We start from the raw sequence: 16,502 nt of genomic DNA, 5'->3' as shown, positions 1-16,502 counted from the left end.
ATCAGCATTTTACATTAATATTTTCTCACCTCTATTTCTGCCAGGGAACATGGTTTTGTTGTTTGGCATTTGATGAAAGTTGTTTTGGTTTTGCCTTTTTGTTTTTTCCCTGAGGAAAGAAAAAACAAACCCCACCCTCTGCCTTGTAATTTCAAGGTTTTAAATCTCGTAAAAACTTTATTCAGGGTGTTTTGTTTCTACCATGGTTTCCCCAACACCTCAGTCCTACCACAGGTTGTGCTGCACATTATCTGACACGGTACCATGTGGGCTCTGGGAGGATCAGGGTGATCAGTTCAGCTTTCCAACCCGAGCTGTGGCTTTGTGGTGGCACTGATGGAACAAACAACCTTTCTTCCTACTTTCAAAGCATCTCCTGCTCCTGGCATATTGTAAAGGGTTGACCCTCTGGGCAGCCCTTGTGGGCCTTAACACTCCTGATGCATCACAGGAACGATATGAAATGAAATAAAGTTCCCAGTAGCAACAACCCAGAGGGCTGAGGAGAAATCCTGACATGGGAATGAAGGCACGTCCCAAAAAAACCCCAACACTGCTTTATTTTTTTCCCCATGCTAATTGTTTGAAAACGTTTCTTGGTACTTTTATTCCTCCCACTCCTGGCACTTCCAGAAACCTGGAAATCCCGTGTTCCTGCAGGATTTGGTGACATCCACCTGCAATTCTTCCCTACCATTCCCCTCTGGGCTGCAGGGTGTGGGTGGCAGCAGCATCCCTGCAGTGCCCAGCAGCTGCAGGACCCAGCAGTGTGGGTACAGAGCCCCCCAGGACCCCCAGCTTTCCCTGCCCACAGCTTCCCATGGGAAGTGCTGACCTTACCTGGCTGCTTTGACACCAGAGTTCTGGGCTTCACCTCGCACGTTGGGGAAGAAAGAACTGGGTTTTTCTTTCTTTATGGAGAAATCCTGGCCTGGGGAGGGAGAAGCTGCAAGCCAAGCGTCCTGCCCTGGCCCCAGCCAGGCACAGCTTTATGGCTCAGCTTTGCCTCCCCAGTTGGAAAGGTCGGGGCTGGATATTCAGCACAGCCTGGGTGAACTGGTGGGACACAAATTGATACACACACCCCCCAAAAAAAAAACAACAACCCCAGCCCCACTGACTCCTGCAAAGTCCTGCCGAGCTTAAAGGAGATGGGTGATGCTAAGACTTGCTCCCCTTCTTTCCAGGAGCCTTTCCCTGCCCCTTTTCCATACCCCAACTCTCTCTTCCCATTGCTGATGACCCTCCCAGTGCTGCTCCCCCAGCGTGAGGGGGTGCAGAGCCCTGGGGGGGCTGCAGGGGCTGAGCCCACCCCTCCCTGGGCTGCAGGAATGTCCCACCGTGCTGATAAGAGTTTAATTATCGATGCAAAAGGCGTCGTTGCACGGGGGGGAGGAGGGGGGGGGCCTTGCTGCAGATCTTGGGAGGCCTTTGAAGTTGGGATGGAGAGGAACTGAAGCCCAGGGGAACAGGGCTGATCCCACTGACCCTTTCTCCTCACACCTGCACTACAAAGCCCCTTCCTGGGAGGGGGACGGTGCAGTAATTGGAGTGAGTGGGTTAGCAGTGGGTTAACAATTAGCAGGGGAGCTCAGAGCCCTCCTTGGTCCCCCACTGCTCTTCCAGAGGCTGGGGCTCAGCACATCCCCCAGCTTGTCACCCCAGGGCTTGTCCCACTATCCCCTCCATTCATCCCCAGAGGGGGGTAAGGGTCTGCAGGCTCCCATAGCACTGCTCCTGAGCCTGGGATGCTTGGATGTAGGTCCTCAAGGTGCCCACATCTCTGTAGGGATGCAAGATTATCCCTGCAGGAGCCGTGGCCACCGTGTGGGTGCTGGGGAGGGTTTCTTGCTCTTTATAGATACATGGCAAGAGGTACATGGACCCAGGTAAAATGCACATCCTTTGGCTGCTGGTCCCTGCCTGGGCTTGCTCACTCATCCCCATTTAGAATTTGGTCGATGAGATGGATATAGATATGGATAGAGATATAAAAATGAAGATGTAGGTATAAATGTTATGTCTACATATAGATCATATAGCTACACATGCACATTCACCTCATCTCTGACTCCTGCCTAACCTGCACCTGTGAGATTGCAACGTGCACTGCTCACCCAGCATGACATGATGCAAGGGTGTAAAGGAGGAAGCAGGTTCTGCCTTGCATGAGGCTCATCTTGGTGCTGGGGAAGGAACCTGCTGCCTTCTAGGTGCTTCCATTCCAACGGGCAATCAGGCTTGACAGCTTCTCCGCCGGCGCGAGAATTTCCCCTGACACCTCCCGGTGCTTTGGCTCAATCCCCCGAGTCCAGGCCGAGGCACAGAATAGGGGAGACACAAAATGGTGCTCGGGAGAACAAAATGGAGCTCCCCGTTTGAGCCTGATGCGTGCAGACAGCCCATAACATCAAACAGAATTGCCCAGCTGCACGAGAGAGGGTGTCCCAAACTGGCACGTTTCTGAGAAGCAGCTCAGCTGAAAAGGGGTCCTTTGTGGTGGTGGCATCAGGGGTGGGCTCGCTCTGAGCATCACCCTGGAGAGGCACGGGGTCCCCTGAGAGGGGCTGGATGTTGTTGGAGGTGACGTGGGGGGTTCCCTTCAGTGCTGCTCTGCAGCCCTGTGGGCAGCTGGGTTTTGGGTGTATCGACCCCTCCGTGTCCCAGCTCGGCGTGGAGCAGGGAGGTGGGTGCCATGAGATGGGTGCTCGCACCCCCAGGCACCCGTGCTGTGCCACGAGCTGAGGCAGGAGCTCTTGGGGGTTCCTTTGTGTTCATGCAGTGCCCGCTGCAGTGGGTTAATGGGCAGGACTCTGAGGCACTTGGCTGAAATGCTTGGGTAGGAATCAAAGAAAGAACTCGGCCCTCTTCCTGCAAAGAGGAGTCTGCTGCAGGGAATGCCAGCTTGGGTAGTTATATGTGCACCAAAGCATCCACAAGGAGGTGGCTCCTTCACCCCTGTGAGGCTCTGTGACAGCCAGATGGTCCACCTGGTGGGATGGGGTGTAGCAAGCTGGCTCCAGGTCCCCTGCACCACTGTGCAGACAAGCCTGGGTATGTCCCACCACATCTGCTCTGATCTCACCACTGTTCCCCATGGTGTGATGCTCCAGCAGGACCCACAGCATCACAGAATCACAGGATCTTAGAGGTTGGGAGGGACCTGGAAAGCTCCCCCAGCCCAACCCCCCTGCCAGAGCAGGGGCACCCAGAGCACATCACACAGGAACGTGGCCAGGGGGGTTGGAATGTCTCCAGAGAAGGAGACTCCACAGCCTCTCTGGGCAGCCTGGCCCAGGGCTCTGGCACTCTCACACCAAAGAAGTTCTTCCTGAGATTCACAGGGAACCTCCTGGGCTCCAGTTTGCACCCACTGCCCCTTGTCCTGTCACTGGACATCACTGCACAAAGCCTGGCTCTGTCCTCCTGACACTGCCCTGAACAGATTTGTGCCCATGGATGAGGTGGCCCCTCAGTCTCCTCTTCTCCAAGCCCAACAGCCCCAGCTCCCTCAGCCTTTCCTCAGCAGGGAGATGTTCCCCTCCCTCCAGCATCTCTGTGGCTCTGCCCTGGGCTCTTCCCAGCAGTTCCCTGTCCTTCTGGAACTGAGGGGCCCAGAACTGGACACAATACTCCAGATGCAGCCTCACAGACCCCATGCTCTGCAGGCTCCTTGTGCTGCCTGGAGAGGAACCACGTCCATCACTGAGCATCCCAGCATGGGAAAGGGGGTGCAGAGACCATGGTGGGGGCAGAGAGGGTCTTGCAAAGGTGATCCCCTCCCTGCAGCCTGCCTGCCCAGGTCACTGAGATCACGGTGAGCAGGGAACTCCCCAGCCCAGGCTCCTGCTGAGCGAATTACCCAGGGAAAACAGGCAGAAAATCTTCAGATTAACAATAACAAATAAAAATGGATTTGAGAGCTCCGAGGTGATTACTCCGTGCTGAGGGCAAGGGGCCTCTTAGTGGTGAGAGCCATGCCATGTGGGGAGTGCAGGGGCTCAGCCCTCAGCCTGCTGTTGGGCCAGTGGAGTGACACAAGAAACCCTGGAAGTCCTTTCCAATTGTTCTGCTAACATTAATAAATGCCTCAAAAGCTCCTAATCTGCTCTGGCAGTAGCGTGACGCCCGGGTGTTTCACAGCCAGCTCACGTCTCTGCTTCCCCCTCTTCTTTCCCTGCCTGGAAATATTCAATGCAAGTGGCCCCCATTCCCCATTCCAGTCCTCTGCAGGGACTGGAGCTGCTGTCCCAATGGGACCCTCCACAACAAGCTGGTGCTTTGCACCAAGACCAGCACCCTCCAGAGCCTGGGGACTGGCTGAGACCCAGGGCTGTGGCAGGGATGCTGCTGCACGTTGCCTTGAGCTGTGGTTTGGGGCTGTGGGGAAGGGCAGGCAGAACAAGCACAGCACCCAGCATGGCCTTGACCTTGCTGGGTCCTGCAGGGCAAAGAGAACTGGGGAACACTGGGGGTCCCTGAGTGCTGCTGAGGGGGGGCACACAGGATGCCTAGACACACTGCCAAGCTGTCAGCCCTCTGGAGCTGTACCCTGGAGCTGGAGCTGCAAGCAAGTTGGGGGGGGGGTCTGCAGGAAGCTCCCAGGCTCTCTGCTGCCTGATGCTGTGGGGTCTGGGTGTGGGACCCAGAGGCAGCACCTGACACTTGAGGTGCTCACCCTGTGCAGGCAGCAGGGCTGCAGCATCACCCTTCCTGCTGCTGATCCGGGCAGGTCTGTAGGCACTGCACAGGGGGCTGGAGCACAGGTCTTAGGAGGGGTGGATGAGGGAGCTGGGGGTGTCCAGCCTGGAGACAAGGAGGTGAGGGGAGACCTGCTGGCTCTGCAGCTGCTGAGAGGAGGTTGGAGCCAGGGGGGTCGGGCTCTGCTCCCCAGGAACAAGGGATGGGACAAGAGGAAATGGCCTCAAGTTGTGCCAGGGAAGGTGGAGGATGGATCTGGGGAACAATTTATTCCTGGCAAGGGTTGTCAGGGCCTGGCCCAGGCTGCCCAGGGCAGGGGGGGAGTCCCCATCCCTGGAGGGGTTTAAAAGCCACGTAGATGTGCTGCTATGGGACATGGTTTAGTGGTGGGCTTGGGGTTAATGGTTGGACTTTATGATCTTAAGGGTCTTCTCTGTGATTTTATGATTCTAAGTTTCCATGGGAAGCTCCTGAGCATGTTCAAAGGCATCCTTGCCTCTCCCCCTGAAGAAGCTGCTCCCCTCTCCTTGCAGCTTTACCCGTGTCTCATTAAGCTGGGCTCCTGGTGGTGCCAGGGCTTTTGAAGGGTTGGCTTTGAAGGCCTCCTCCTGCAGCCTGTCCCCCACGGTCTGGCCTCTCCAGTGGGGTGTCAGCCAGAACCACGGGGGGGTCACTTTGTGCTGGAGCCAGGCATGGAGTTGTGCAATTACAGTGGCTGTGGGGGTGCAGACTTCAAACCAGTGATGCTGGGAGGGATGGGAGCCTAAAGGGCTCTCTGAAGCCTCTGGAGGAGAAGTGTCCAAGTGAAGCACAATGCTCCAAGTGCATCGGTGTTGTGGAGGGTGGAACTGGTGGACAACCTGATGACTTTTGTTTTGCCAGATGCTCCTCCCTTGATTTGCATCCTCTCTGACCTGTTCTGCATCCCCTCAGCCCTGCTGGCTGCAGCCTGCTCTCCTCCCAAAGGACACATTGCTCCCAGCACCCCCAGGTCCCCCCAGCTCTACCCCAAATCAAGAGCTTGGGGGACAATCAAATGAGTGAGGTCGTTTGTGGTGGCTCAGCTCTTTGCCCCTCTGGGCTGGAGACAAAGCTTTCTAATGCAGGGTTTTTCTGCTGTGTTTTCCAGTGAACTTGCTAGACACGTCCACAATTCCAGGGGACTGGGGCTGGATGACTTATCCCTCCCATGGGGTAAGTATGAAGCAGCTGCTGGCACATGATGGACCCCACTGAGGTGGGTCACCATGGATTTTCATGGGCAGGGTAAATGGACATCTCAGCCCCAGGTTGGTGCCTTGGTCAGTGCAAATGGGGCTAAGTGACCATGTCTGTTGGAAAATGCCAGCCTGAAAGACTAGCAGGGTTTCTTTATCCCTCTTGTGTCCCTTGGTAGGGAGCAGGTTGTCACCAGGTCCTGAGCTGGGTCACCTCATGGGCACCCACACCAAGAAGCACCTCATTCCTTGCTGCAGGAGGAGCAGACCCTGCAGATGTACCCATCTTAGATGTACCCTGTAGATTCTTACAGGCCTTGCTGCAGGAGGAGCAGACCCTGCAGATGGGTAGATTCTTACAGAGAATGGGGGTGTAAATGCCCAGCCCTGTGATGTGTCCAGTGTGAATGGGAACCCCCTCTGTGATCCTGACATCTCCACTGCCTGGATCCTCTCCACACCCTCCCTTCATTTGCATTTCTGTGTCCAGGTTTTCCTGCTGCAGCAGCTTTCTGGGAGTTGTGGCTTCGAGCTGGTAGTGGTGACCTGCTCTGGGGATTTTGCTCCTTCCTTCAGTGAACAGAAACAATCCCATAAACACACACAGGACCAACTGCAGGGCACAGTGGGGCTTGCTGCAAGCACAGAACGTGCACAATTGGGGTGTCTACCTGACTTTCCCTGCTGTGTTGATTTTCCATGTCCACTCTTTTTCATCCCCTCTCTGAACTAAATGGTCTTAATCTTTTCAATTCCACCTCCTACAGGAATCTTCCCAGGCCTCTAATCATTTTCATTGATCTGTTGCTGGAGCCTTTCAGTCCCTGTGCTGTTTGAGCAGGAGCAAGCAGAACTGTGAATTCAGAATAATAACAATGATCAGATTTATATCAGACATTAGCATATATGTAAATATATTACACCAGCAACTCAGCTCTAATTGGAGCAGTTAGCTGTTGCAATGATGACTATCCTGGAAATGTAGTAGCTGCAGAGGTACAAGGTCAGAGGGGACTGTGGAGCTAATGTGATGTGATCTCCTGCATAAATACAGGCCTTCAGACCTGTCAATTCCCTCACATCTCAGAGAAGCCCAGCTTGTGGAATAAAAAACAACCCATCCTTGACTACAAAATTGCTGCTGGTGGTAAATCCTCCAGGTCCTGCAGTGAGGTTGTTAGCAGGTCACTGTTAAAAACCCACTGGTGGGTGGGTTTGCCTGGTTTCAGTTTCCAGCCACCAGACCCTCTGCTGCTGTTGGCTGGGTGAGGGGGATGGTGTCTGTGGTGTCCTCTGCATGGTCATGCACTGGCTGCCCTCCGTGGGGTGGTTCTGCTGCCATTTCATCCCAGCCCTGCTGCCAAATCCTGGCATCCTGGGGGTCCCCATGCACGTTGAGGGGATCAGGGACCATGGCTTCCTCTGCTTTTCCCTGGAAGGAGGATGTTTCTGGGATGTTTCTTGCAGTGGGGGCTGGTTTCTGTTGGCCACTTCCCCTGCTCTGCCCTTCACCCCATCCTAAGCAGTTCCTGCCCATAGTCAGGTAACCAATGCTCCAGACTGCCCAGGACCTTCCTTCTTCTGGGTTTTCCACCATGAGTCCAGGTCCCAGATGCCAGTGTGACTGCCTCCCCATTGCCACTTGCCAGCCAGATACACCACATCACTGAGGTGACTTGGATGAAGATTAATCCAGCTGAGCTGCCTGTCCTGGGGACAGGTGGGCATGACAGAGCAGGACCAGGAACTCTTAAAGCAGAAAAGGGACTGAGCCTTCAGGTGCCTCTTTCTCACCACATCAGGGATTCTCATGACTAGTTAAGGTGCAGCATCCTGTGCTGGACATCTGCACATCCAGATAATAGCTAATCCTGGATGCCAAAAAAAGAAAAAGGAAAACAGCTGGTATCATAGAATCCTTGAATGGTTTGGGTTGGAAGAGACCTTAAAGACCATCTAGTTCCAACCCCCCCACACGGGCAGGGCCACCTCCCACGAGATCAGGTTGCTCAAGGCCCCATCCCCTTGTATGAAGATGACCAGAATGAAGATGAAGATGACCATGTATGAAGACCAGAGCCACCCCTTGGACACACTGCTGTGTCCTGGGTATGTCATGATGTCTCACCACACTTGGCTTATCCTGGGGTTTTGCCCAGCTCATGGCCCTGTTACCAGGAGGACAGCCACATGGCTGCATGACAACTCTCTGGAACACCTTTGAGGACGGTGCCTGGGTTTCAATGTGATGTTCTTGACATTCTTTGATGTACCTGACATATCTTTTTCCAGCTGGATGTTTCAGTGGGTCCTCTGAACACATCTGGACTGTGGCTCTTCCTCCATGGGCCATCACATCACATCATCCTGAAAGAGCATCTCATGCCTTTACCCTCCTGCTGGTCCTGCAGCTTGATGTGCTCTTTGAGTAGCAAATTTGCACTTGGATTCAGTTGCCATCACTGGAAAAGAGGGAGGACAGGGTGTGCTGGTGTCTCAGAGAAGCTTCAGTAGGACACTCATTCTCAGTGCCAATGAGTTGGCTCTGAGCAGCTGCCTCCTGAGCAGCCTCTACAGCAGGGTTTGAGCTCTGGTGAGAGAGGTGCCAGGTGACTCACAGCTTGGGTCCACATGGCTCCAAGCCTGGCTTGATCTCTGCTCTGGGAAAGGGACTGAGAACTGCTGGTGTACCTGCCCTGTGCTGGGCTGTGACCCTGGCAGCCCTGGGGTAGAGCCCAGTTGCTGGTGCAGTGTGGGGCTGGTGCTCTCACACATATTTTCTTTCAGATCCCTTAGTTTTTGCTTCCATTTCCTTAGCTCAGACACTCCTGGTGTGCAAAAAGCAGCAGTGTCAGCCCCTGCCCTGCCCTGCCTGAGCTGTGGGTGCAGCACGTCCTGGATCCCAGGGTGCAGGATTCCCCTGCAGTATCTCTGCTCTGCCCATCACAGCATCTTCCTACCAAGGGATGGTGATGCTGACCCTGGCTCCCCAGCAGAAGTCACACTTGGGTTTGCTTTATCCACATTTCCATTCCTCTAGGAACCCAGGGCCACCTCGTGGGTGACAGCAGAGAGGTGGGTGGCTCTGGCTGGGTCTTTGCACAGCTCTCAACAGCACAGAGCCCCAGCCTGAAGAGCTTAAGGAGGGGGCTTGTGTCAACTAGCTCAGCCTCTGGTGCCCTGCAGCTTGCTTCTCCAGGATTTGCAGGTCCTGTCCCACCTCTCTGGGTCTCCTGGGGGTACCAGCAGAAAGGTGACAGTCTCAGAGGTTTCCCTTTCTGCACTGGGAGGTTGCAGAGCTGCCTGCACTGCCAAGGGAGCACTCCCAAGCATCCAACATTGCAAAACTGGAGAGGTACCTCTGGCCAAGGCCTGATGTTCTCATCACACCCGTGGACAAGGTGAATTTGCCTTGCAGGAAGGGGTTTTTTCCCCCCTCTCTGGGTTTGCTGTGACCAGCAGGAGCAGAGGAGCAGGAGCGACGGGCAGGGTGGGAACCAGCGGCACAACCAGCCCTGGGGAGTGCTGAGCCATCAGGGAGGCAAGCATGGCCTGTTTTGACATTTCCTCTTGCCAGATAATTAACTGAGGGGTAATTGGCTGTAATTGCCGCTCAGGGGTTTAATTGCCTTCCCCCCCTTCACCTCCACCCTGGAGACACGTGCAGGAAGCAGCAGGGTCAGGGAGCATCCCTGTCCCACAGGCAGCGGCTCCTCTCAATTAGAACTTCAAAGAGCTCCCGGGAGCTTTGCAGGCTCCTCCAGCCCCACAACAATTCCCTTGGCATTGAAAATTCAACTCTTATCAGCGCTGTCAAAGAGGCTGCCCCTTTCCCTTCCGTGCCTCTGCTTTCCCAGCTCTCCCCAGCAGAACGTCCCAGTGCCCTTCTGTTCCCTCTCCTTGCTGGGCACGTGTCCTGCTGGATCAGAGGGAGCTTGACTGGCCCCTTTGCAAATTGCTTTTTCCTAGTGACTAATTAAAACGCTGATGAGATAAGTCAATATATTATTAATAATTATGGTATCGTCTCCTTTGATTTATGAAGTCAAACAGGAAATGATTTTGTCCAGACACAGGGTACCCAAGGAGCTTGAATGATGCCTTGCAAAAGCCAGTGATGATTGAAGCACCTCAAGTGCAGGAGGAAGGCCCCCCCATGCTGCCCACAACCTGCCCATCTGCCCCCAGCAGCACCTCTGTGGCCTGGTCCCACAGCATCCCCCCCTGGCATGGGTTGGGGTCACCCCAGAGGTGGCACTTGCCACCCAGTGCCCAGCATACTCCCGGCTGGCCTTGCTGGTGGGAGCACCAGGAAAGACCTTTGGAGGTGGTTTGGTACCTCTTCTGAGCAACCTGGGCTGGTGGGAGGTGTCCCTGCCCATGAAGGGGGGTTGGAACTAGGTGGTCTTTAAGGTCCCTTCCAACCCAAACCATCCCATGATGATGGGATGATCCCATCATCCCTGTGATCTCTGCCCTTGCACTGGTGAAGGGAGGTGTCCTGAGGCCCTTGGGCACAACGAGCCAAGGGTGCTCTTCCCTCCTTCTGCAGTAGTTCAGGGAGAAAAGGGGCAAAACAGCCAGCTTGAACAGCCAGCTGAGAGCATGGCCAACACATCTGCCCACAGGAGGGTCCCTCAGCAGTGGCTGCACATCAGAGAGGAGCATTTTATGCTGCCCCAGCACTGAACTGTTTGCAGGGCAAAGCTGACACAGCAGATAACTTCTTCTGCCTGGCTCTGGTCCTGCAACCAGGCCAGATCATTGCTTGGATGAACCTCTGACACAACAGCTCTGTCATGGAGCAGGGTGTCCCTCTGCCCCAAGCCCACCCTACAAAAAGCCTGTCCCCAGTCCAAGCTGGGCTGTGTGCTTGAAGTTGCAACCCCCACCAGGACCATGTCTTTCTCCTTGGAGCATGAAAAGATACTGGAGCTCTCTCATCTGCCCAGGCCATGTCTTCTGCTCTCCTTCACTTGAAAGTCCTTGTGCCATTTTTTGGGCTTCTCTTCCAATCTGGAGCCTCTGCCTGGATCCAGGAATAGCAGCAAGTTACAGGGCAAGCTGCAGTGAAATTAATTTTCTTGGGGAAAAATTAAAAAAAAAGAAAAAGCTATTTAGGAATTGAACATTGGAAAATAAAAATTTAGACTAGTAATTGAGATAAAAGCTTCTGCCAGTGCTTGTTCAGAAAATGCTGGGTTACTTCTAATTCCCCAGATGCTGGTCACTACCAGGAATTAATCACCTGTAGTGAAGCTCAGGGTAGTCAACTGCCTGACAAATCCCTCCTTAGCTACAGCTGTGACTGATTTCATGGGGATTATCCCCATTAAAAGCTCCCATCTAATGATGTAAGAATGCAAAGCAGCCTCCTCTGTTTCCCTCTCAGTGCTAGTGGTGCAAGGGAGCCAGCAGCTCCTGGGGAGGAGCTCAGGGCTCCTCATGGGAGGAAGGAAGGTGCTGGATGTCCCAGCAGAAGCAAAAGCTTTGCAGTGCTGGGCAGACCCCAGAAGCTGGGGAGACCTCATCTCTTGGCTCCCTCCATGGCCACTGTGAGGGTGGTGGGAGGCTGAGCTGCTGCTCCAGCAGCATGTGGCTTCTCCTGGTGTATTCACCCCCTCTGCTCCTCCTCCTCCTCACTCTGCTGCTTGGGCAGGCCCTGGGAAACTTCTGAGCCCCTGCTCAGCCACGCAGATATCTGGTGTTTGCATCTTTTGCCTTTCATAATCTGTCAACCCTTCCCTCCTTCCTCCCTTCCCTTCCTCCATCCCTCCCTTAAATTTAAACTCTTGGGCCAACCCCTGAATACAGATGCAATCCTGTCCCCCCCCCCAGCACGTGCACTCCCCACCTTAATTAAGATGTCCTCATTTCCATCTCACTGGGGGGTCTTATCACAATGATGGGGGCTGGGCTGAGCTTCATTTCATAAAAGCCACTTCCAGGCATCAGCTGGGCACAGGCAGTGCCAGGGGTCTGGTGGTCCCTGTGCTCTGACCCAGTGGTTCCCAGCCCCACAGCCACCCCTGGGCTCCTCTCCCTGCCCATAAGGGCTTGTCATTAGGGTGAAACAGGAAGAACCCTTCAAGTCATGGGGACTCCTGGAGTGGGTCCCTCCCTCCCGAATGCCCAGCAGGTTCTGGGACCTGGCAGAGCTCGTGGGACCTGTATTGCCTTGTGGCACACTGGGAGGATGGTGGCCCAGCTTCCCTCCACACCTTCCCACTGCTGGCAGAGCATTTCTCCTGCAGTGGTACCAACAAGGTGCTTTGGACCATCCTGTGATGCTGCACGTGACCCTGGGGAAGAGCTGACAGCCCAACTGCTGCACAAAATAAAAGGGAAAAAAAAAAAAGGGTTGGAAGAAGGATGCTGGAAATGTAAAACCTCCAGGTTCTCCCCCACACTTGGTGCTGACCACCACTGCTGCTTGGAGCTGGACATCTCAGTGATGACACTGCCAGTAGCACCACAAGCTGTGGGGACACTGTGGTGACAAATGCTCTCTCCTCTGCCAGACTGAGAAGTGAATGTCTGCAGACCCAAAGGAGCCACACTTGCTGGAGGCCATGGAATTTTGTGTCCCCCCCCCAAAAAATAACCTCACGTTTCCCTTGCTGGGAAAGTTGTGGAGACCCCCCAAGGCTGCCAGGCATTGCAGAGGGGACCTGGCTGTGCATGTGGGGAGCATCCCTACTGCCACCCCCAGCTCTGCCTGGCTCCCCCCAGGAACCCAGCAGGGAAAAGGCAGGAAACAGATGCTGTGCTAATTTGTGCTCCATTAATTGTGACAACGATTTCCTCACCCTCAGCAGTGCAGGATGGGGGGTGGAGGTGGGTGCAGGAGCAGGGGCTGGTTCTGCTCTGCCTGCTGCTGCAGCCACTCCAGGGCATTCCTATACCTTTGGCTGTGGGACAGGAGGGGACACTGGGTGTCACGGCCCCTTCTGCAGCCTCATCTCTGCAGCTGGGGGTGCTGGGGCACAGCAAGAGGGGCACAGCTCACCCTTCCAGAGGAGCACAGGGGGGAGCAGCCTGGCCACTTGCCCTGGTGCAGGGCAGGTCCTCGGTGATCTTCAGACCTAAGGTGACAATGAGATTTCTCTCCTGGCAGTGACTTGGCTTCCACACCCTTTTGCCAGCACGTTCCCTCCCCTCTGAAAGAGCTTTTGTTGCAGCCTGCACCTGGAGCTCTTTAGGACAGAAGAGCAGAGTTTTCAAAAGACAAGATGCTGGGGGAGTTTTGAGGATGTACATGATCTCAGTGACTGCCCTGATCACCCCAGCACCAGCAGAAGGCACAGCAACATCTCCTCCCCAGGAGCTGCAGGTCGAGGAAGTTAAATGAGGAAGGGCTTTCCCATCTGAGAGGAAAGAAAGGCACAGACTGTTTTACAGGGATCCCTGAGAACCTCTTCCCAGTATCTCAAGCTGTGGAGGTGTGATGACCTCCTCCAGCTGTGTCCTGTCCCTTGGGGCTGGCAGCCCCATCGCCAGGCAGTGGGGTGCTTGTCCCAGCAGATCTGTGTCCCCTCCAGCTCCCACAGACACTGGGGTGAAGCCTCCACACTCACACCCCTCCCAGCATCTGGGCTTCTGTTCCTTTTGTGTCTGTAAGGAACACGGGTCACCACTCCCAAAAGAAAACACCACGTTTACCCAAGTCAGAGCAAGCCCAGAGGTTTGTTTTAACGCACTCGAGATGCTGCTCAAAAGGTTTGTTTTCCTGCTGGAGCTTTGCTTGTTGCCCCAGCCCCCCAGGGAGCAGACGGGCACACACAGTGTGAGGTGGGGGCTGCTCCCCAGCAGAGCTGGCAGCCCAGGAAGGTGCAGGCAGGGGGTATTGGGGGTGATGGTTTGGTGGGCAGAGCAACCAGGGCTGTACCAGTGCTGTCCCCAGCTTCTGCTGGGCTGTGCCTGCAGCTGCCCCTCACAGCAGGACTCAGGCGTGGTGGTGGGACACAGACACCTTCAAATCCTGTTGCTAAGCCCACAAAAAAATCAGGTTTGAAGTCCTCTTCCTGTTCCTCCTCCTCCCATAAGGGGAATTCCAAGATCCCAGATACATCCACGGGAGATGTGACTGGGGTGCCTGGTTTGGACAGGGCTGTGAGCTGAAGAGGTTGTAGGAATCCCATAGAGAAGGGAAGATCTCTGGGTCCTGGTGAGGGTTTGGTGGAGTTGGAGAGGGTAGAGAGGGAGATGTGTGAGGCAAAAGCAAGACCCAAGAAGTGTCCTGTAGCCCCCAGCTACTAAGTTCAACTTGTGCCTCAGCTGTGGGCCTCATTTGTCTCCAAAATCTCACTACTTCTCATGGTTCAAAACCACTCAGCCCTCCCTTGGGTGACATAAAGGGCCCTGTCCCACCAAACTCATTCATGCCACCCCTCCACCACCATCCTGCTTTGCTGCCACCTGCTTTTGCCCAACATCTCCTCCCCAAGCTCAGCCTGCTGCCACTTTGAATTTGAATCCTGGAGCTGTCAAGCTCTAAGGCCCTGGGTTCCCTGAGCTGCCCCCCAGCCCAGCCTCTCATCTGGGCTGAGCATTGGAACGGGTTGTCCAGGGAGGTTGGTGATGCCCCATCCCTGGAGGTTTTTAAGGCCAGGTTGGATGAGGTTTTCTGCAACCTGCTCTAGTGGTTCCCTGCTCATGGCAGGGGGGTTGGAAACTGATGATCTTTAAGGTCCCTTCCAACCTTGATGCTTCAATTATTCTAGGACTGTGGGGTCCCACTGACTCCACCTTGCCTGGGAGGCAGGGGGTTCTAAGCCCCAGGGACCCCTGTTTCTTCCTGGAAGTCCTGTGTTTGCCGCACCCTTCCCCTTCACCTTGTGTTAGGCACCCCAAAAATCATCCTCCAGCTGGAAAGCTGCCCCTTGGGATTGTGCGTGGACGTTGCATGAGCCAGGAGGGGCCCAGGTGAGCACCAGGCAGGTGCCTCCCTGCTGCTGCTGGGCCTGGCAGGTTGGGCACCAAGCAAAGGGACTTGCAGACATGGGGTGGAGTCACCATCCCTGGAAGTGTTGAGAAGAAATGTAGATGTGGTGCTGAGGGACATGATTTAAGCACTGAACGGGTAGATGAGGTTATGGTTGGTGGGTTTAGGTTATGGTTGGTGGTTTTAGGTTCTGGTTGGACCTGATGATCTTCAAGGTCCCTTCCAACCAGGATGATTCTGTGATTCTGTGACATGTCCTGGAGGGTTTGGAGCCCTCCCACGTGCACGCTGCCATCAGGTCCCTCCATCTGATCAGACTGGTGCAAGCATCCCTGTCTGCACACAGGGGTGCACCTCACCCAGCCCCACACCGGGGTGAGAGTCACCCCAAGGATTAGTGCTGGGTGAAGTCAGCTCATCCTCATTCTCCAGCCATGATCTCTCCTCCAGACTGTGGCTGCAGGAGCAGAGGGAGGCTCAGGGGGAGCCTGGGGACACCTGGGTGACCCGCTCTCTCTCTCTCTCTGCCCCACAGTGGGATTCCATCAATGAAATGGATGAGTTTTTCAGCCCCATCCACACCTACCAGGTCTGCAACGTCATGACCCCCAACCAGAACAACTGGCTACGAACCAACTGGGTCCGACGGGACGGGGCGCGGAGGGTCTACGCGGAGATCAAGTTCACCCTGAGGGACTGCAACAGCATGCCCGGCGTGCTGGGCACCTGCAAGGAGACCTTCAACCTCTACTACCTGGAGTCCGACCGCGACCTGGGCGCCAGCACCCGGGAGAGCCAGTTCCTGAAGATCGACACCATCGCGGCCGACGAGAGCTTCACCGGGGCAGACCTGGGGGTGAGGCGCCTCAAGCTGAACACCGAGGTGAGGGGAGTGGGGCCACTGAGCAAGAGGGGCTTCTACTTGGCCTTCCAGGACATCGGCGCCTGCATCGCCATCGTCTCGGTGAGGGTTTACTACAAGAAGTGCCCGGCCACGGTGAGGAATTTGGCTTCTTTCTCCGAGGCCGTGACCGGAGCTGACTCGTCCTCCTTGGTGGAAGTGAGAGGGGAGTGCGTGGGGCACTCAGAGGAGAGGGACACCCCCAAGATGTACTGCAGTGCCGAGGGAGAGTGGCTGGTGCCCATCGGGAAGTGCGTGTGCAGCGCCGGCTACGAGGAGCAGCGGGATTCCTGCACGGGTGAGTCCCTGAGCTGGGGCCTGCTGGTGCTTGGCTCCTCGGGGAAGGGCTGAGGACAGATGGCTGCTTTTTTATTTCAACAAGGTCAATGCAACCATGTCACCAGCTGGACTGGTCCTGTGGAGTGTATAGCACTGCTTTGCAACCCCTGCTGGGAGGTGCAGAAGGGATTTTCCTCTGTGGAGCCCCAGTTTCCTTCACTTCTGCTTCAGCTGGTCAAAAGCAATGTAATATTTAGCCCCAGAATTTATCTTTAAAATCACTTTTAATAGGAGAAGCAGGGCAATAGTTCATAGCAGTGTATATTTATATAAAACTGGTTCTTATGGGCTTTGGGGTTGTCAGGGCCACGATGATGGAGGGAGGGGAACATCTCCCTGCTGAGGAAAGGCTGAGGGAGCTGGGGCTGTTGGGCTTGGAGAAGAGGAGACTGAGGGGCCA

General features: G+C 55.1%; 2 protein-coding genes across 2 annotated transcripts in view; both read left to right on the top strand.

The window, feature by feature from the left end:
* ZBTB40 (zinc finger and BTB domain containing 40) overlaps window positions 1-5,285 on the top strand; it is a 76,070-nt gene extending 70,785 nt beyond the window's left edge. Inside the window, 1 exon segment of the mRNA XM_009999818.1 lies at window positions 5,235-5,285. Within this exon segment, the coding sequence (XP_009998120.1) occupies window positions 5,235-5,285 (51 nt within the window).
* Window positions 5,286-5,393: 108 nt separating this feature from the next.
* Window positions 5,394-16,061, top strand: LOC104390638 (ephrin type-A receptor 8-like; the record flags this gene model as incomplete). Its single annotated transcript, XM_009999817.1, has 3 exons — window positions 5,394-5,418; window positions 5,831-5,895; window positions 15,398-16,061. Coding segments are annotated over exons 1-3 (754 nt in total), but the record flags the coding sequence as incomplete, so codon positions are not given.
* Between the last annotated feature and the right edge of the window lie 441 nt (window positions 16,062-16,502).

This window comes from Chaetura pelagica, unplaced genomic scaffold (assembly GCF_000747805.2).
Source record: "Chaetura pelagica isolate M959 unplaced genomic scaffold, ChaPel_1.0 scaffold86, whole genome shotgun sequence".
NCBI lineage: Eukaryota > Metazoa > Chordata > Aves > Apodiformes > Apodidae > Chaetura > Chaetura pelagica.
Note: the sequence above shows the minus strand (reverse complement) of the source record. Positions and strands in the feature narration are given on the sequence as shown.